Consider the following 21030-nt stretch of genomic DNA (forward strand, 5'->3'; position numbering starts at 1 on the left):
TGAAAATATACGGGTGTGAGTTCGGTCATAGAATGCGGTTGTCACTCCCAGAAATAACCGTACTGTGTGTGAACGTAACCATATTAAAGATTCAAATACAGAATTGACAACGTATTCTCCTGCTGTGTGAACGTGGACAAATACTCTTCATATCATTGCCAAAATATATATTGTCATACCGCCCATCCCAAATTTAGCTTGCTTAAACTTATACTAAATTAAAAATATAAATGTTGTCTTTGCAACTCACTGAAATAAGTTTAGATTTAAACATTAAAACGAACTGAAAATAAATTAAAAGCTAAAAGAAAAATAAATTAAAATTAACAGTAATACTAAAAAAAAGGATAAACTCGTAGCACAAATATAAAATAAATGACTAAAATAAAAATATAAAAATTAAAACTAATTGTATACATATGGCCTATATAAAAACAACTTTAACTAACTTTGAACTGGCCATAGTTTGCCCAGAAAAGAGTTTGTCACTTGTGGTAACAGTGATTATACAACTGTATTTTTGTTGCAAATCTGATCATATTTGAAGACCTTAGACCTTTATTTGATCACACCTGAGGTGCTGTTTTGGCCTGTTCCTCAGGTTTTGCGTCTCTCAGAATATTATTAGGATTGTCATTAATCTTTCTTTTTCTATGTGTTTCACTTAAAGTGTGTTTGTGCTACCTTTTAAAATGAATGACATTTGCTTTGGTATTTTATTTAATGCAGCAAAATGTATACACTCCCAAAATAAGTATTTGGACACTTTGGCTACAGTAAACTAACATGTTCGTTGTCTCCATTTGTACATGAATCCTCTGTCACATGATCAAAGCATATGTGCTTAGCCATTTTTCCCAGATGCACGTGGGCATGTTTGGGCTGTAGAGAATGTAAGCTGAGAACAAACTGTTATTTTCTGGTGGTGTCTGTTTACACTAAATGCAAATAGCTTTGTTGACAAAGGCTGTTGTCGCTAACTACACCCACCATTTTGCAGACCATTCACTGTTAGCAATCGTATTACTTCTATTTACATGTGGTGAATATAATGTAGCAGAATTTTCCCTTTGTGAACAAGATGCTAGTTATTGCTGCTAGATTCTTGTGCAAACTGTATCTACTATTATCTGTATCTACCATTATTATTATTAATTATAAATAATATATTGACTAGGGCTGGGTGATATGCCCAAAAATATTTATGACAATATTAATTTACCATTAATGGGGGGAAGGAAATGCTTTCCACATATTTGTTAGACCTTGAGAATGAATGTAAACATGCAAACTTTGTTTCTCAACAGAGTCAACCTTTTAATTTAGGGACCCATGAAATCCATTTTGTTTTTCCCCAAATACATTTTTTTGAGATTGTGTTTTATGATTTAATACAAATTTATATAAACAATTTTATCAAGCTTTTAAAATGTAATCAAATTAAAACATTACAATTAATTTACAACAAAACATTGCAAATTGTCTTTCTTGTCAAATAAGATGCTGCACAACAGAACTATATACATTTAAAACATGGATGAAAAAAGTATCTTAGTGGTTGAATGATATTCCTTAGAAATAATAATACTATTATTATTATTACTTTGATAAGTACATTTTATATACAGTAGTGATGTATTGCTGTCATAATTTCTTGTCTGTACCTGAATAGTTATATTTAAGTGAAAAACATACAGCACTGCTTATTTCATTTGTATCTTTGTTCTGTTGTATTTATCTATGCTTGTAATTTGTTTGTTATTTTGATAAATAATAAATGCACTCTCAGATGCACTCTCCTAGAAAATTACCCCAACCATTTTAGAATGATTAATTATTTACAAACAGAGCTATTCAAATCATCTGGTGAAATTGTTTTCATATCACAATTTATAATGTCAGTTTTTTTCCAATATTGTGCAGCCCTAGTAGTTACTGCATTTTACAGAAATGTTTAAAGAAACATCCATTTCAGTAGATTAAAGTTATTTTCTGACATTTACTACTAGTGTTATTTCGATATAACAAAAAACTAATACTAGCCTATGTAAAAAAAAAATTAAATAAAAAAACTCAATCTTACTGAAGTAAGTAGTCAGTGATAAAATAAAGAAATATACCTACCTGAAAAACTTCAAGCACTAGAAATAAGAAATACTAGCTTACATGAATTGTATAAAGTAATCGCATGTATAAAAACACTGCACATCTTCACTGTGTAAATTAAAGTCAGTCAAGAGCATTGAGAGATTTTCTTTTTTTGTTGTTTGATTAACATTGACACAGATGACAGCAGGTTTATTAGGCTGCTGTCACTTTAAGGCTGAATGCACAGATCCAATATACTGTTCCGTATGTATTTTCTTTCTCAACGGTTTAAGTTAACTTAAGACTGCGTTTACGCGGATACTTGCAAAGACAGGCATTTTGATACAAGTATGTGTATTTAACCGTTCAAGTCTGATTAGTATTCATGCGCTCTGTGAGCAGCGGCTTCGTGTGGGCGTCTCTCAGATAGCGAATTGAGTTCTCTTTCGGTGCTTTTTGCGTTTCAGCAGTTTACCATTGTTACCATTGTTTACCATTGTTTAAACCGAAATACTGTGCGGTCACAAAAGATGATAAGCTTTTGTGACCGCACAGCAATGTCATGTGAGCATAACCACGATAGTCCAAATCTCTATTGGTTGACAAATTTCTACTGGTTAATCTTGTCTACACTTATATCGGCCACCCCTTGTAACTATGGTTACTGGGTTTTATTGCTCCATTTGAATTATTAAATGATAACAACGACAGACAAATGGGATTGGTTTGGCTACCGGTTTAAGTTTTTCTTTTTCTTTTCTTTTTTCTTTCAGTCCAAAGAAGAGCAATCTTTCCCATAGGTCATCACGAAAGGACAGGGAGAAGGAGAAAGAAAAGGAAAGAGAAGGCAGGACACGCCTTCTCAGTGAGTTGCCCCTCCCTCCGGTACTTTCTGGAGGAGACCCCTCCCCCCCACAGTCCCCTGCTCGAGCTTCCCCACCGCTTCTGCAGACATCCTTCAAGAAGAGACCAAAGTAAGTGTCACTGTTCATCATTCATTCAGGGCATTTCTCAGGACGACTGGGTAAAATTAATATCCCGCTACTCTACCATTCAAAAGTTTGGGGAAATTTTTTCAATCAGAACCCTAATAGTTATTACTGACGTAAATGGCAGAATAAGAGAAAGTGATGATCAGGGAAGGTTTTCCTCAAGAGTCTGTCAAATGTGTGCAGGATTTGCTGTCCGAGATATGGAGAGAGGAAGCAGACTCAAACTGACTGGGGAAAGCGCTGTGTGGATAAGTTTGACATCATCGGCATCATTGGAGAAGGAACCTACGGTCAGGTGTACAAGGCAAAAGACAAAGACACAGGTGTGTTGTTTATGTGTAGTCTGCTTAATAGCTGTTGCCTTCACTGTAAATGCAGAATTATTTAGTGAGGTTCTGCTTATCTTTGCCCTCTCAGTTATTACCCCAATATTTTTGCCATGGCAAAAACCCAACACTGGGTTTCTTCTTTTAATCAACTCTCACTTCCTGTCATGGTGTTTGAAAAGAGAAGACGTGCTGACAGCCTGCTGTTATGTTGTTTTTGGTTTCTAAAGGAGAGCTGGTGGCATTGAAGAAGGTTCGATTAGATAATGAAAAGGAGGGTTTCCCCATCACTGCCATCAGAGAGATCAAGATCCTGAGACAACTGAACCATCGCAGCGTTGTCAACATGAAAGAGATCGTCACTGATAAACAAGACGCACTTGACTTTAAAAAGGACAGAGGTCTGTTTATATGCATTTGCATGTTCAGTAGTGAACACGGGACGTGTTTCATAAGCCATTCCCCTCTTTTTACAATATGTGGCAGTAATACCGGTTTCACAGACCAGGCTTAAGCCTAGTCCCAGACTAAAATGCACGTTTGAGCTGTTTTAACTGAAAGTAACTTGCACTGGCGTATCGTAAAATTTGTCAGTGCCATTGTTTTGTCTCAAGATGCACATCAGCGATGTTTTTTTCTAAGGCAGGTTTATAAAAGCTAATTATATATCCTAATTAAACTAAGGCCTAATCCTGGCTTAATCTAAGCCTTGTCTGAAACCAGGCCAAAGAGTTTTTAATCAGACATGGGGGATAGAACAATCTGTTTAGAGACTCACCTGAAACATTTTCTGCCTGCACATATCATTTTCTAAGGCTTTACCCTGTAATTGTTGTGTATTAGGTGCGTTTTACCTGGTGTTTGAGTACATGGACCATGACCTGATGGGGCTGCTGGAGTCAGGACTGGTGTCTTTCTCCCATGAGCATGTGCAGAGTTTCATGCGTCAGCTGATGGAGGGACTGGATTATTGCCACAAGAAGAACTTTCTACACAGAGACATCAAGTGTTCCAATATCCTGCTAAACAACAGGTACTAGCCTGTGCTTTTAAACGTGGCATGAAGACGGTCTGTGTCATCAGTGTCGTAGTGATTTACATGTTCTTTGTTCAGTTTCACTACTGTTCAAAAGTTTGGGGTCAGTGAGATTTTTGTTTACATTTTTTAAAGAAATTAATACCGGTTGCATTAAATTGATCAAAAGTGTCAGTAACCACATTTATAATGTCACAAAGTATTTCTATTTCAAATAAATGCTGTTCTTTTGAACGTTTGAAGAATCTTGAAAAAATTTATCATGGTTTCCACAGAAATATTAAGCAGCACAACTGTTTTCAACATTGATAATAATAAGAAATGTTTCTTGAGCAGCAAATCGGCATATTAGAGTGATTTCTGAAGGATCATGTGACACTGAAGACTGGAGTAATGATGCTGAAAATTCAGCTTTGCATCACAGGAATAAATTACTTTTTAAAATACATTCAAATTGAAAACAGTTATTTTAAAGTGTAATTCAATTTCATAATATTACTGTTTTTATTGTAGTTTGATCTAATAAATCAAGTTTTGGTGACTTTTAGAGACTTTTCAAAAACAAAAACAAAAAATTCAAAGCATGCGCAATGATTTTCTTCATCAATCTTGCATTCTTACCTAACCTCGCACTCTCTGAAATAAACTCACAAGTAGTGAATCTCCTTCAATTAACTTTATCATGTTTTTTCCTTTCATAAACTCTTTTGCAATAAATCATTAATGTTATGTACTGGCATTTAAGCAATACTTGCAAATACCTGCATCTCAAATTATGAAACGTTGCCCTGACCTCATATTTGTAGTTTTCAGTTTACAAAATAAAAATGTATATTATAAAAGTTTTAGGCATTTTTGAAAATTGCATTCCATTTGTCTTAACATCTGTTTATTTTTTTTCCAGTGGTCAGATCAAGCTTGCAGATTTCGGTTTGGCTCGTCTCTATAACTCTGAGGAAAGGTAAGTCTTTTAGAATTACTCTTACTGCAGGCTGTGCTGAACAGCTTTAACTTCAACTTTAAAGTTTCAAGTGATTCAAGTGACCGTCGGTGTGTGAATGGGTGATTGTGAGGCAATATGTAAAGCGCTTTGGTGGCCATTGGGTCTGTGAAAGCGCTATATAAATGCAGTCCATTTACCATTTCAACAACAGTAAACATAATTGATACTGCAAAGCTCTGGTGAATAATTCTAACTTCATGGTTGTTCGCAGTCGGCCATACACTAATAAGGTGATCACTCTGTGGTACCGCCCACCTGAGCTGCTACTGGGGGAGGAGAGGTACTCACCCGCTATTGATGTCTGGAGTTGCGGGTAAGATGTCCCGTCTGTTTTCCATCTCACTACATTTACACACCAGCTGCTGTTAATGTAATAATGACATGGTTTGTTTTTGTTGTTGTGTAAAGGTGTATTTTGGGAGAACTCTTCACTAAGAAACCAATTTTCCAGGCCAACCAAGAGCTTCTGCAGCTTGAGCTGATCAGGTATGCTTCTCACGATCTCTGAATGTATGTGTAGTGTAGCTCTAATGCCGTAACACTCCAGTGTTGTCTTTTGTTTCGGTCAGTCGTTTGTGTGGTAGTCCGTGTCCCGCTGCTTGGCCAGACGTAATTAAGCTGCCGTACTTCAATACAATGAGACCCAAGAAACAGTACAGACGACGCTTACGAGAGGAATTTTCCTTGTAAGTTCAACCTAAAACACTTCCATTATTCTCTGACCGTTTTTAATGTTTTTGAAAGAAGTCTCTCATGCTCACCAATGCTGCATTTATTTGATCAGAAATACGGTAAAAACTGTAAAATTGTAATGTATATTATTACCATTTAAAATAACTGTTCTCTATTGAAATGTATTTTAAATGGTCATTTATTCCTGTGATCAAAGCTGAATTTTCAGCATCATTACTCCAGTCTTCAGTGTCACATGATCCTTCAGAAATCATTCTAATATGCTGATTTGCTGCTCAAGAAACATTTCTTATCAATGTTGAAAACAGTTGTGTTGCTTAATTTTTTTTTGGATCTGTAATTTTGAATCTGTAACTAAAATCTGTGATTTTTTTTTTGATGAATTGAAAGTTCACAAGAACAGCATTTATTTGAAGTAGTAAACACATTCATGTTACAAAAATACTTTTGATCAATTTCATACATCTTTGCTGAATAAAAGTATTAATTTCTTTTTAAAAATGAATCTTATTGACCACAAACTTTTGAACGGAATGGTGGTGGTATATATTTAAAAAATCATTTTGATTGTGCATGATTATTTCTGCCATTGTTATGCTCCTGAATATTAAAGTGTCTTTGCATAAAAACATCTGCTAAATGCATAAATGTATTTATCTTTTTTAGTAATAATTTACATTAGTATAATCCAAATGTCTCTTTCCAGTCTGCCCACCTCTGCTCTTGACCTGCTGGACCACATGTTGACGCTGGACCCCTCGAGACGCTGCACTGCTGAACAGGCCCTGGCCAGCCAGTTTCTGTGTGATGTGGAGCCCAACAAGATGCCGCCACCAGAGTCAGTGCACACCTAAAACCACATCTTACGTCATTGAAATCTTTGTTTATGTTAAAAGGACAGTTCACCCAAAAATTAAAATTATGTTATCAAACCTGTAGAAATTACTTTGTTGTGCTGAACACAAGCTAAAACATTTTAAAGAATGTTTGCAACCAAACAGTTGTGAGGCACCATTGACTTCCATAGTATTTATATATTTTTCTCAATGCTATGGAAATCACTGTTGCCCCACAATTGTTTGGTTGCAAACATTCAGATTTTTTTTTTTTTAGTTTTGGGTGAATCATCCCTTTAATGACACTACATTCGTGGAATGAGTAGTGAGGTCACACAGTCTTATCAGTGTAATAATGACCGGCTGTTTGTACTTGTAATTACACATTGCTAACTGTTTTGTAATTGTGACCTTTCTTTTAGTTTGCCTCATTGGCAAGACTGTCATGAGCTCTGGAGCAAGAAGCGGCGGAGGCAGAGGCAAAGCGGAGTGTCTGAGGATGTCCCTGTTGCCAAAGTTACCCGAAAGGAACCCGCAGGAGCCTCCGCAGGGGAGAACAGCCGCCCGCCACCGAGCCCACCCCCGCCTCCACCCCCATCGGCCCATCCTGCACCGGCGAACATCACAGCCACTGAGCTGGAAGGTGGGCCATGAGTTGACAGGAACCTTTGTGTTCTCTATACCTGAGAAATACAGGCAGGTAGTTAGAGGAACTAAACTACTCCGATAGGTAGCGGGACGGAGTGACCTTAGAATTTACATATATTCGTGCCCGGAGACGACGGACAAACATACAGAGAACAGCAGCTTTCGTTCCTGCTCTGACAGCGGCAAGACACCAGCCCTGGCAGTGTGAATGAACCAAAATCAAACGAACCCGGGTCACTTTATCAGTGTATTTTCCGGAATCTCTGTGTGAAAGAGGCTTGAGTGTGTGTTGGACATCTGGAATGGTGAGAAAACATTGTGCTTGGTACAATGTCAGGCTAGCGCACTTCCTGTAATGTGTACGCATCAGAGTAGGCGTCTTTTGTGGCTGTTCAAACACATTCGACCACCGCCTCTGAAAGAAGTGATTGCTTATAGGTCGCAGGTTTATTGGTGCAGTCAGTGTTGCGTCTTTGTTTTTTTTAAATAAAAGCCTCTTTGCAAAGCCTGAAGTAGATGGACCCTTTTCACAGACTGTGATGACTCTCTTCGGTCATCAGTTTTTTATAATTGCAGTTAAATTTAACATTAACATTTAAGATTATACTTTGCTTTATTACCTTGACATTAGATGACAGAAAACTGGTTAACACTGCTGCGTGAATGTTTATAAATCAACAGCTTTTCTTTTGCTATGGGGGCAAATGGCAAAGCAAAAAATATATTTTTTTGTAGTTTCCCTTCGCCACTATAGAAGTTCACCTAACTATGACGACTTCTGCTTCTAACAGGGCTTAAAGTATTCCGGCACCGTGCCGGATCTCCGCCGTGCGGCCGTGAGGGGGGAAAAAAATTGTGAACTTGCATGCGGTTTAATATCTTCGAGTCAATTGATTTCACCTACCAATCATATGAGAGGAACGCAGCTCTAACTATGTTAGAAGCCTATCAGAAGCAGAGCAGGGCGGGTCCTGGCGACACAGTGTTATTGAGATCCATATACGTCACGTTAGCGTCGTCGGTGAAAGCATGGAGCGCAAGTTCATGAATGTTTTATAACCTTATTCGATTTCTGTATGGTACAGGTAAATATGACATTTATTATGGGTTTAAGTGAGGATTGTTTTAAGTTCATTTAAATTAAAAATTAAAAATAAATTTGAAGCCTAATGTTTAAAATTTGGGGGAAAATCATTTATCGAAACATCAGTAGCTATAATATTAGTGATACTGGCCTTGATTCATAAAAAAGATGACATTAAGATACAGCTGTAATACTTTAATACTTTGCTATTGAAGATAAGTCCATCTGTGCAGCCCCCCCCCCCCTTCAAAAAAGTTCAGGCTCAGGAATTTTTTTCACTTTAACCCCTGTTTTAAGAACCTGGAAGTGTGAAAGTGTCTATTTGGGACAGGTTCAATATCTTTTTCTGGTGTTTTTGGAATAATACTCTCTCCACAGCTTTCTCATTGCTTCAAAACTGTGCAGGCCAATTTGCTGAATACTGCGATAAGTATATGGAAAGGCGAAGAGCATTCTGTTTTCCTTAAATGGCAATGAAATGTAACTGTCTCTATGCACAGGTCTGGGAGCCGCAGCGGAGCAGTTGAACCAGACTGAGCTGGCGGTGCTGCTGAACCTGCTCCAGGGCCAAACAGACAATCTGACCATCCCACAGATGGCGGAGTACCTCCGCAGCGGCAGCACCTCCTCTGAAGCCTCTACATCAGTGCTGTCCCGCACCCCTGAACCTGACGCCGCACAGCAGCTCGAGCTGCTCAGCCAGCTCTCCACCCTAATCCAGTCCTCTAGTGTCCCGCAGCAGTCACAGGTCCCGCAGGAAGACCAGACCGGGCTGCTCGCGCTCCTGTTAGAGCAGCTGATAAAGGCCCCGGCGCCAGGGGCGGAGCGGGCAGACGAAAGCAACGGAGTGCGGTCGGACGAGGGCACGGCGCGGGGCGGCTCCGCTTCTGTCATGAGGGGCGATCGCGAGGGCAAGTGTTAGTTAAGTTTATGGGGGCGGGGCCTGAGTAGTCGAATGCTGTGATTGGCCACAGCTAAAAAGACGTGGCGTGGAACGTCTCAATAGCGTGCTGGTTATGTGGGACCCACCCGCATCAAAGAAACGCTACGCTTTTCTTGCAGAGATGTCTCTTTTTTTTTGTTGTTGTTGTTTTCTTCCTAAAATCTCACAAAGGGGGAAACATTTAATTAGTTGGAAGACTGAAAGCTAACGAATAGAGAAATAAATTGTCATGCTTTTTTGAAAATCCAGATGTTTATTTTCTGTTTTCGTGAACTTCCTCTTGAGATTTACAGTCTTGCAGTATTTCGTTTTATTTTCATAGGAGCAAAATCCCCAGAGCACCGTCTGCGTGTCATTCATTCACACTGCGTCGGTGCCCAGCGGACCTTTTGTGTGCGGAAATCCGCTCTCAGACAATGTGGGAGCTCCTCATCTATTGGCACACACCGCAAGTCCTTGAGAGATGGTTACACTGTTTGCGTTAAATTCTGTCACTCTTTTAAATCCAGATTAAACAGTCCTGAAATAAAGAGCCGTTTTGGACACACCTCTACTTATGTGTCTCTGTTTTAGTACACTCAGAAAACGACACTTAACTGGAGGAAGCGAAGTAACATTTTCGACCGCTGACTTTCACGCATCATTATGCCTCTCATACTGAATTGGTTTAGCACAGGTGGGTGAATCTTAACATCCTGTCAAGAACTTGCCCCGGTCATATTTCACCCTAAAATTGAACATTTATATTTTGCAGTAAGAAAATACTTAAAATAATTAGGACCATGAAGGGTTTTTTTTGTTGTTTTTTTTTAGATTATTTTTTTTTTGCATTGAGACATTATTTTCATGACAATTAATTTTAATTACTGTAATAGAAAGAAAATATTCTCAATACTGTAATGCAGTAATAAATAAAAATAAAATAAAAACATTTAATTAATAATAAAACATAAAATATACATTACAAATTATACAACAAAATTAAAATATTTTATAAAAAAAGTACAAAAAATTAAATGTATAATTATATTGATTTATAATATATATAAATATATATCAAATTGATTAATCGCATCTAACATAAAAGTTTGTTTACATAATATGTTTGTGTATATATTTATTATATGTGAATATCTACTGTATATACACATTATATACATGTATGTATATACACAGACATATATATTATGTAAACAAACTTTTATGTTAGATGAGATTAATTGTGATTAATTTGACAGCTCTAATATATAATATATATATATTTAATTTGTTGTATTATTACAGTAGTTTATACATCACGATAGCATTTGTTGTACCACCTTAAATTTGTTCATTTAAAAAAAACATTTTCATTACATTTTACAGAGTGTCTTCATTGAGAAAAATGGAAATGACAAAAAAAAAGGTGAAAGTCGAGACACGTTACTGTAATGAGAGGCAGAAAATGTTTGTTTTTTATCTATTTAAATTCAATTTATTTTATTATGATGTCATCACATGCAATAAATCTTGTAAAAATACTGATTTCATGCAAAATATAATGATTGATTATTTGGGTGAAATATGAAGCGAACATATTCTTGGCACATTTTCATAAGATGCATCCATCTGTGACTGATACTGGTTCTCATCTGAGAGAGATGCTGCTTTTGCCGGTTCATGAAGTCTAATTAAGATCAGCTGACCTTGTCCTGCCAAATGAAACCCTCCAGCTCACACGCTTTTTGTCTTCACTCTCAGTTCCTCATTGGTCGTTTCCTTTTGTCTCTGCCCTCTTCCTCTATCACATGGTCTTTGGGTTTTAATCTGTGAACACACAGGAATACACACTGTAATAAAAGCCTTATTGTGAGTGTCAAATAAATTATAGCTATACTGCATATTTTGTCCTCACCCTTATCAATCCTGTTTTCTTTTATGGAGAAGGAGCGTTGTTTTTGGGACTTTTTTTTTAATTTTATTTTCGTTTCTGTATCAGGTCAGATCTCTCCAGCACATTGATGAAAGTCTCCCAGCTGTTGTAGTGATTGTGTGTATGTAAACTTAATGCTCACTGGTGCAGAGGGAACACATGTAGCATGACATAGTTTGTAATAATAATATTAGTCAGACTAAAATTTAGACAAACTACTATATAACATGCACACCCAGTTTTAATAAATTACACTTTAGTATTTCTGGGTGTCAAAGGGCATTTTGCATAACACAAACCCATATGCGTCTGGAGAATCTAATGTCATGCATCTATAGATTTAAACTCTCCTATCGTGATTTTATAGACCGGTTCTTCTCTCGCCCTGACCGAACAAATTGATTTCAGGTGACTAGGATTTGGTTAATTTAGTGTCGTATTGGAGCACAGATTTCTCCAGGACTGGGCAAAAACAATTGCCTTTTTATTAGTTTATGAATAAAGTTTTGTGAGATTAACTATACTGGTCAGATTTGCAGGTGCATGTGTTGTTGTTGTTTTTTTTAATTTGGATGACACTGACATCGCTTAGCTATCTAATTGTTTTTTAATAGTAATATTAATTTAATACTTTTGTCATAGCCAGCGAATAGCCTTATTAAAATTATCACAAATACATAGTGATGGCCCCTTTATCTTTTAAATTAACAACCTTGGATGATTAAAAACTAAAAAGCATCACCATCTACAGTCAGTCAGTTCTAAATACTTAATATTTTATTTATGGTTGAACTATCCTTTTAAGTCATCACTTACTTACCCTCAAGTTGTTACAAACCTGTATGAGTTTCATTCTTCTGTCGAACAGACACAGAAAAGAAGATATTTTGAAGAATGCTGGTAACCAGACAGTTGACTTCCATCTGTTTTTTTTCCCTACTATGGTCAATAGCTACCGTCAACTGTTTAATTACCAACATTCTTTCAAATATCTTTGTGTGTGTGTGTGTTCATTTTCAAGTTCAATTTTCATTTTAGGGTGAACTATCCCTTTAAGTCAAAGAAAACTAAATTACACTCTGGCAAAAGCAAAGTCTAAAATTAAACCCTAAAATTTTCATTTTAGGGTGAGCTATCCCTTTAAGTCAAAGAAAACAAAATTCTATATAATTACACTCCTAAATGGCAAAAGCAAAGTCTAAAATTAGAATCAAATTAAAAACCTTTCCCACTTTCCTTAAAACTGAGATGCTTATTAGATCAGAATCTTATTTAACATTTGAAATATATGGATTATAATAAGGCTATTAATACAATAGTGGTTAACCAAAATATTAATGAATTTTGAAAATTTCATGAATAAGACATGTAGAAGTCCCATAAACAAATCCACAAGGAAAAACAAAAGAAATATGCAATTTAACCATTCAAGTTTCGGACAGTGCTGCAAATGAAGTCCCACCATTCCTGTTGTGACTGTAGTATCATCATCAAACACGATGCAAGATTTTTTTATTATTATTATTTGGCAAAATTATCCAACATTTGTAATGTATTTTTAAAAACCACCACCTTCAGTGACTTGAGCCAGTTGCTGTTGGTCAATGCGTTTATTCAAAAGCAGTGTGGAGGAGGTTTATCCCACATCTCCCGCAGGACTGCCTCAATGTCACGCATGGATTCATTTCAGGACGACTTCTCTATTAGCTTAGGGACAGTCAGACTGCTTATAAAAATCATTTTAGCCATACAGACGTGGGTGTTTGCTCATCATATTAGTGCATTTCTTACCTGAGATTCAGCTGGAGGTCATTGAAAGAGATGCAGATCAGAACTTGACTTTACTCCAGGAATGAGACATCGTGAATGGCTTACTGATTAATAAAAACAAATGACATCCATTTAAACTCGACACAGACATCACACTCCCTATATTAAGTTTACAGTAAATAAATGAAAACAACTGAAGCGTTAGAATTATAATCCGGTGAACAGTCACACAATGTTGTATTCATCTTTGAACAGCAATATAACACAATTACTATGCTAATTTTACTATTAATATTCCTAATTATATACTTCTTAAAATAACATTTTAAATGTATTAAATAAAAGGTTGTATCTGTACACTATAAATTTGACCATAAATATTTAAAATATTTTCAAAAATACTTTCAAATGTTGCACATATTTAACAGAATTGCTTTATAAATTTAACCAAAAAGGTTTAAAATATTTTCAAATGTTGCACATATTTGACATTTACATAAAATAAAATGTGCTAAGAGAAAAAAAAAAGGCTGATATTTGCTTGAGTGAAAAATAATTCCTCCATGCAGATTGATAGTTTGATATGCGTTTAATATTGCTCCAGAATTAGAATTCTACGATTTTTTTATTTTATGTTTGTTTGTTTGTTTGTTTTTAACTACAGTCATGGCCAGAAGTATTGGCCGTGACACGTTTTGTTTTGCAAAGTTTGCTGCTTCGTTATATTTAGATAATGTTTTCACGTTTCTATGGTATAATGGAAAACAGTGATAAGCATTTTATATGTTTTAAATTGCCAAAAACATTCAAAATATGCAAAGAGTAAATATTTACAGCGCTGAGGCTTCTTCTTCATAACCTCTGCAACTCTCTCTGGTATGCTGGATCAATCCTGACGGATGCTGGTCCATTCTTGCCTTATTAGTGCTGGGAGTTTCACAATTTGTGGACTTCTGCTTGTCCACTCTCCTTTTGAGGACTGACCACAGGTTCTCTATGGGATTAAGATCCGGGGAGTTGCCTGGCCACGGATCCAGAATTTCAACGTAATGACATCCGAGCCACTTCATGATCACTCTTGCCTTGTGACACGGTGCTCCATCATGCTGGAACTGCACGGATCATCACCAAATTTCTCCTGGGTCGTTGGAAGAAGTTCCTCTTTCAGGGTGTTTTGATACCATTCTCTATTCATGGCAGTGTTTTGAGCAGAATTGTGAGAGAGTTCACTCCTTTGGATGAAAAGCAACCCCACACATGAATGTTCTCAGGATGCTTCACTGTCGGCACGACACAGGACTCAATGGTAGAGTTCACTTTTTCTTCTCCAGACAATTGGTTTCTCAGATATCCCAAACAGTCGTAAGCTTCATCAGAGAAAACACCTTTGCGCCAGTCTTCAGCTGTCCTATCCTTGTACTTGCTGCAGAATTTCAGTCTGTCCTTGATGTTTTCCTTGAAGAGAAGTGGCTTCCCTTCTTGAAACCAGGCCGTTTTCCAAAAGTCTTGGCCTCACTGTGTGTGCAGATGTACTCACGCCCTCCTGCTGCCAATATTGAGCAGCACAGGAGACGGTCCTGGCGCTCGCAGACACTCTGGGATGTCCTGAAGCCTTCTGCTGTTGAACCTCTCTCCTTGAAGTTCTTGATCCAGTCAATTATACTTTATGTGCAATATTCTTTGCAGCAATTTCCTTACATGTGAGGCCATTTTGATGCAAAGTGTTGATCACTGCACATCTTTCTCTGGAGGCAACAATTGCTAACACAAGAACACAATGATAGGAACACTTCTTCCCTCCTTTAATAGCAATCAGTCTGCTCTTATAATCCAATCAGTATGATAGTGAATTCACCTGACTAGTACTTGATCACACTTCCCATGTGCTGATGACGTGGAGAAAAAAAGGTGAAATTTGGGTTTTTGTGATTTTTTTTTTTTTTTTTTTGGTCAATTGAGCTTTTTGCAATTATTTAAATTCAGGGCTTCACACATTTCCTGTGTTAAAGGGCAATTAAAGGGATAGTTCACCCAAAAATGACAATTCTGTCATTAATTACTCATCCTCATGTCGTTCCAAACCTGCAAGACTTTCATTCATCTTCAGAAACACAAATGACGATCTTTTTGATGTAATCTGAGAGATTTCCGTCCCTCCATTGGAAGCTACGCAACTGACACTGATACTTCGAAAAGTTCATAAAGATTGTAAAACGAATCCACATGCATTGAGCGGTTTAGTCCAAAATCTTCTGAAGAGACTCGATCGCTTTATACGATGAACAGATTGAATTTGTGAAGGAAAGCAGAAAGCTGCTTCAGGGCAGGTCTTAAAGTGACAGCAGCCTAATATCCCTGCTGCTGTCTGTGTCATTAATGTTAATCAAAGAACAAAAAAGAGAAAATCACTCTTGCTCTTGACTAAATCACTTTTGTTGCTTTAATAAAAATTAATCTATATTTAATTTATAATTTATGTTTAGTGTGTATTTAATTTCTGTATATTTCTGTTAGATCAAATATATATAAAATGTTTTTTCTACATTTAATTTGGAGATTAAATGTGAAATTATTACAATATAAAAAGTATATTAAAAACTTTAATGTTAGGTGCGAGTAATTTCCAGCCCGTTCTCATCCTTTGGCGTCATACATGTGACGCTTTGTACATTTCGTTGAAATCTTACGCACATGGCATCCTTTATTGTCAATATGAGACGCAGAACCCAAGGCGTTATAACCGTACCCTACCCCAGACCTAAACCTACCCATAACAGTGCGTGTTATATTGACGCTAAAGGATGCCATGTGCGTAAGATTTTGACGAAATGTCATATGGCGTCACCTATATGACGCCAAAGGATGAGAATGCGTTGTAATTTCAGAAATATATGTGTTTGCTTAATTGTTTTAAATGATTGACAGCATGTTTTGGAATGCATCTGATCACTCACGACAAAACCGGGTGAATCAACACGACAACAACTAAATCAGCAAACTTTGAAACAAAATTTGTCACTGCCAACACTTTTGTCCACGGCAGTACATTTTAGTCCTTTTAAAAATGAATAGTTTTATATTAATAATCTTTAGTTGTTTAACACTTAATTAAATTATATGATTTGGATTGCTCAATATGTCAAATTAAGTGTAATTAAAGGTAGGGTAGGCAATTTTAAGATCCGCTAGGAATAGTGAGCTAGCTTTGAGAGCATAAGATCCCACCCTCCCTGCAGAGCGTCTCCAATGCCACGCCTCCTTAAAAAAACACATGAACACACACAGCAGGGAGGAAAAAACAAAAGCGCCACGAGAGACTGCGTTAAACTACCTCATGTCTCAAATAACATTACAATAATAATGAACATAACTTAAAGAGCACTGACCTGTACCACCTGACTGCTGCAGATTCATTTCGGCGTTGATAGTGCTGCCATTGAAATGCGTAAATTCGAATCGCGAACCGCTCCAAGTATAACTTCACTGCTTACAAATTACGGTAGTTATGGCGTGAACGCAGCATAAGCTGGTTGTTTTGGTTCAGGAGGAACTGTAAAAGATGGCTGCTGTTTCGGTGGCGGTGCTCTATGACTGACGTCTGTCTAACTCTATAGCATAAAACATGCTGATGATGTGTGATGTCTGCGCGAGCAGGGTGCGGAAGTATGGAAATACATACGTTGACAGGCAGGTAGGACATCGTATCATTGAATTCGGTGATTGGACTAATGCAAATGATTGGACGAAGATTTTATGGTCCTACGCCTTCCGCAGACGAGATATATACATATAAATACATTTAGATCAGTTAACTTAGTGATTGCTATCAGGATGTGAAGAGCCCTTCAACCAGCCTAACCAAAAATGTTTCTGCAACAAATCACCTACCCTGCCTTTAACACTCTTGTGTAGTTCAAAGTCTACTTAGAGTTAAACACAAAAATAAGTTTGTATTTACCTCAAATTTGAGTCATGCTAACTTAAGGTTTACGATTTACTAATATTATTTATGTATTGCTTGCTTAATAGTAGTGTTAATGTTTACTTATTGCTGTAGCTCATGTGTCTGTGCTTGAAATGCTGTGAATTCGTTGATTCGGCCATGATAGTGTCTTGTGTCTATCTTTTCGTCCTGCACAGATGCTGCAAAACACGCTCACGGTGTTCCTTCAGACGTAGCGGCGACCCTTCTCCAGCTCATCTCCCAGCAGGCCTCGGACAGCACACCTGCTCCTGCAGACCTGCGTCCCTCCTCTCCTCTGAGCGCCACCCCCCCTCCAGCCTCCTCGCCCGACGGTGCTACGGAAACTCAGTTCACCCAGGACCAAGACCTGCGGTACACCCTGGGAGGAGCCGCTGGCCCTTCCTGAAACGTTGCTCTGAACTTTATCTTTTGGTTGTCATTTTTTTTACTCGATGTGCTTTACCCGTTAAACTTCCGTTTACTACTCATTAATGTGTTTCTTTCTTCCGTTAAAGGAAAAAGTGAATGTTAAAGGAACTGTTCTTGAATGCGAATGGATGATGTTCATCCCTCCCAGCGATGTACAGCATTATTTGAGGGCCGTCTTTTCGCACGTCTCTGACTGCAACAGTCTGTGAGTTTTAGCCATGTGTGATTTCCTTTAGGGCTGCGTAAGTGTGTCTAAATCAATCTACTTTCCCTGAAAGACGTCTCTTCCTTTAGTGCTGATATGAAGCAAGGGATTCTATCCAGCTTGTGCTACATCTTTTCTGATTCAGTACAAATGCAGAAGGAGAACTAGGAGAAGTAATTTGCAGTACTTGAGTGAGGCCTTAGTTTTCAACTCTTCATATAAGCTTGTGTAAAAGTCGCGTTTTGATTTTTGGTGGGGGAAAGCGTGTGTCCTTATCCAAATATTGTTGTCAGGACCACATGGTTGAGTAAAGTTCGTTTCATTCAAAGGCATCTTCAGAAAGACACTGAACTGAATTCAATTTTAGCAACAGAATTGCCATTTTGATTTGACGCCGCCAAATGTACATGTTGTAAAATGATAATAAATGAAAAATGTGGCTCAGTAAAATGTGCCTGCTACATTTTATGTAAATGTGTTATAAATATATGTGTTGTCGTTCACTTGTACTATTACATTATGTACATTTCTGAAGTACAAGCTCATGCAAAACATGCTGCCATAATACTTGCCATAAGACATGGTTTGAAGTACAGCGAAAAGAAAATTTAAGGTAAGTTTTAAGATTAGCTTTTCTCTTTTGCAAGTTTTTGTAGTTTCTATGTAAATCTAAGAGCTATAAAGGTAAATAAAAGTACTTTAATGAATCAAAGTTAGAAGTAAATCTAACCCGTTTACTGTTGAGTATTTTATAATAAAGTAACAATAATTTTTACTTTCACCTAATGCACTAAAAGAGTAAAAAACCATTTATGTTATTTCAAAGTTAAATCTAAGGAGTTTGTTTTAATCAAAAAGGTTATTTTCCTGTTCTTTCAGGCTGTGTCCCATGGATGCCAAATGGAGATTTAGGACATTGGCATTAAGTGCATGGCTCAAATGGTCGCGGGGATTTAGGAAGGTCGAGACGTGCACTTGTCAGATTTCATCTGTGGGCTAATGCTGCATAAATATGTGAGTGAGAAAATTTGAGTGTTAAACCATCTGCAGAATGTGGCATTAAAAAAACAAGCTCAGTCTGAGTGATCCACAGCTGCTGACATGGTCATTACAATTCATTCTGAATTTTTGGACCTTTTGGCTTGATTCCCACTGAACTTCAGGATCTGGGGAAGAAATTAAGTAGGAGAGCAAGGTATATATGTAGCATATGTAGTTTTTGGTTTTGTATTTAGTCAGAAAATATTGAGGGCAAAGCTTTGACATTTATTTTGTGAGTTAAATTTGTATCTGAATTGAGCCAGATCAAAAAAGAAAAATTTAAAAAAATTAAAAGACGGAGAACATTGTGATCGGATTAAACGGCTTCAAAAGGTAAATAGAAACGCCTTAATAAATCTGGTATATTTAAAATTTTTATTTTATTCAGAGTTTGTTATAAATGGTTTTAATTGTAGCAGAAATCTCAAACCGAATCCTTTTGAAGCTTTTGTTCATGTTTAAGTGTTTGTCTTATGTATCTGAAATGTTGTAGCAGTTTCACTTTTATCTTTTGTTCTCAGTAAAGAGAGATTAGATGTAGGTCTAAAGTTTGCAGTTTGGATAAAGCCATTTTTACTCACTATTTTTGGTGCTCCAAGTAAATTTCAACTCTTAAATGCTGAGATAAACCAGATGAGCTTTAAATTTATTTGATCAGTGTCTGAGCACTAAATAAGGTTAGGTTTATGTTTATGTAGTTGTACTCTAAAGTAAACCGTGTTTTTATCCACTAGGTGTCGCTAGTGAGTTTCTGAGCGGTGGACCTGCTTGTCATTGCATTGTGAGGAGAAGATCTTCTGCAGGACGGTTTGTATAACTTTTGGGAATATGACTTGCAATGGGTTGTTTTTGCAATTATTATTTTGAACAGAAATACTTCAGGGACAGGCTGTATAAACTGCTCAGACTAGTCTCACAAGTTAGTCCTCTATTTTCTTCTTCTTTAAGAAGTCAGTTACATAAAAATGTAGATTTGTCAAATTTAACTTTTTATTAAGACTGGCTAACTGCTAGTTGGTTGTACTAGTTGTTAAAACACAGTCTTAAAGGTGCAGTAAGCGATTACACTGTTGATATTTGAAATCAACCCACACAAACACACCCCTCCCTTCATTGCTCCGCCCCCTAAATACACAAACACACAATGCAAGAGTGGATGTCTCTTTATCACATCGAAATAATGCTTTGTGAAAAATAAAGCGAAGATGTTGAATGAACCACAAGGAAAAACAAAAAAGAGCATACAGTACACATACAAGCAAGAGTTTGTTGTTAGTCGTCAGAAACTCCAGACAAACAATGCCACTCGAAACTGTCCTGTTACTATAGCTAACATTACAATAACAGCATATCTTGGTTCTGTGAAACAGCATAACTAATGTTACTCACGTATAGGGCTGCAACAAACGATTATTTTGATAATCGATTAATCTAACGATTAATAGAACGATTAATCGACTAATCGTCGATTATTCCGCAGACTAATCAGTAAGTTTGGAACGATTATTCAGCTTTTCCAATTAGTTAAAACATTGAGTTATACATATTCTAACTATAATATAAAAAAGAAAATCACTTCAGCTTTTGAAATAGTTGTTTTAATGAACTTTGAGCCAACTAAACAGGTCATTCTCTTTAAAGGGTCACTCCACCCATTTCAACATTAATCTTTATTGAAAGTGGGTTATATATGTAGTCGAAATGTAAAAGAAATTTTAAATTTGGTGCCCTCTTGACCGAGAAAAGACAGAAAATAACTTTGGGGCGCATTTGTATGTAAGACAACAACTCCCACAATGCACCATGTTGCACAGCTCCGCAAGCCACTCCCACTAATCCAGAACAGCGCAAACATCAGAGAAATCGCTCTTCCGTCTACAAGAAGGCTAGCTGCCAAATGAGTTTAAAATTCATTTCACAAAAAATGTCTAGTTAGTTGTGGCGAGCAGGACGAGGGCGAGGGACGTGAGAGGACGACGCGAGTGATAATGAATGGCACCTGTGCAGCGGTCTCATATCTCTCACGGAGGAGCGGAAGCACAAAAGGAACAGGCCTGATT

At 37.0% G+C, this 21030-nt stretch overlaps 1 protein-coding gene across 1 annotated transcript in view; it reads left to right on the top strand.

Moving 5' to 3' along the window:
• cdk12 (cyclin-dependent kinase 12) overlaps nt 1-10202 on the top strand; it is a 33002-nt gene extending 22800 nt beyond the window's left edge. Inside the window, exons 3-13 of the mRNA XM_056257782.1 lie at nt 2862-3062; nt 3264-3403; nt 3637-3807; nt 4250-4439; nt 5347-5403; nt 5657-5758; nt 5854-5931; nt 6015-6131; nt 6845-6976; nt 7397-7617; nt 9207-10202. Coding sequence (XP_056113757.1) covers nt 2862-3062; nt 3264-3403; nt 3637-3807; nt 4250-4439; nt 5347-5403; nt 5657-5758; nt 5854-5931; nt 6015-6131; nt 6845-6976; nt 7397-7617; nt 9207-9628 — 1831 coding nt within the window. The 3' untranslated portion in view covers nt 9629-10202. The remainder of the gene's footprint in view (nt 1-2861; nt 3063-3263; nt 3404-3636; nt 3808-4249; nt 4440-5346; nt 5404-5656; nt 5759-5853; nt 5932-6014; nt 6132-6844; nt 6977-7396; nt 7618-9206) is intronic.
• The last annotated feature ends 10828 nt before the right edge of the window (nt 10203-21030 follow it).

The sequence above is a fragment of the Rhinichthys klamathensis genome, unplaced genomic scaffold (assembly GCF_029890125.1).
Source record: "Rhinichthys klamathensis goyatoka isolate OS25496 unplaced genomic scaffold, OSU_Roscu_1.1 h1tg000144l_1, whole genome shotgun sequence".
Classification (NCBI taxonomy): Eukaryota; Metazoa; Chordata; class Actinopteri; order Cypriniformes; family Leuciscidae; genus Rhinichthys; species Rhinichthys klamathensis.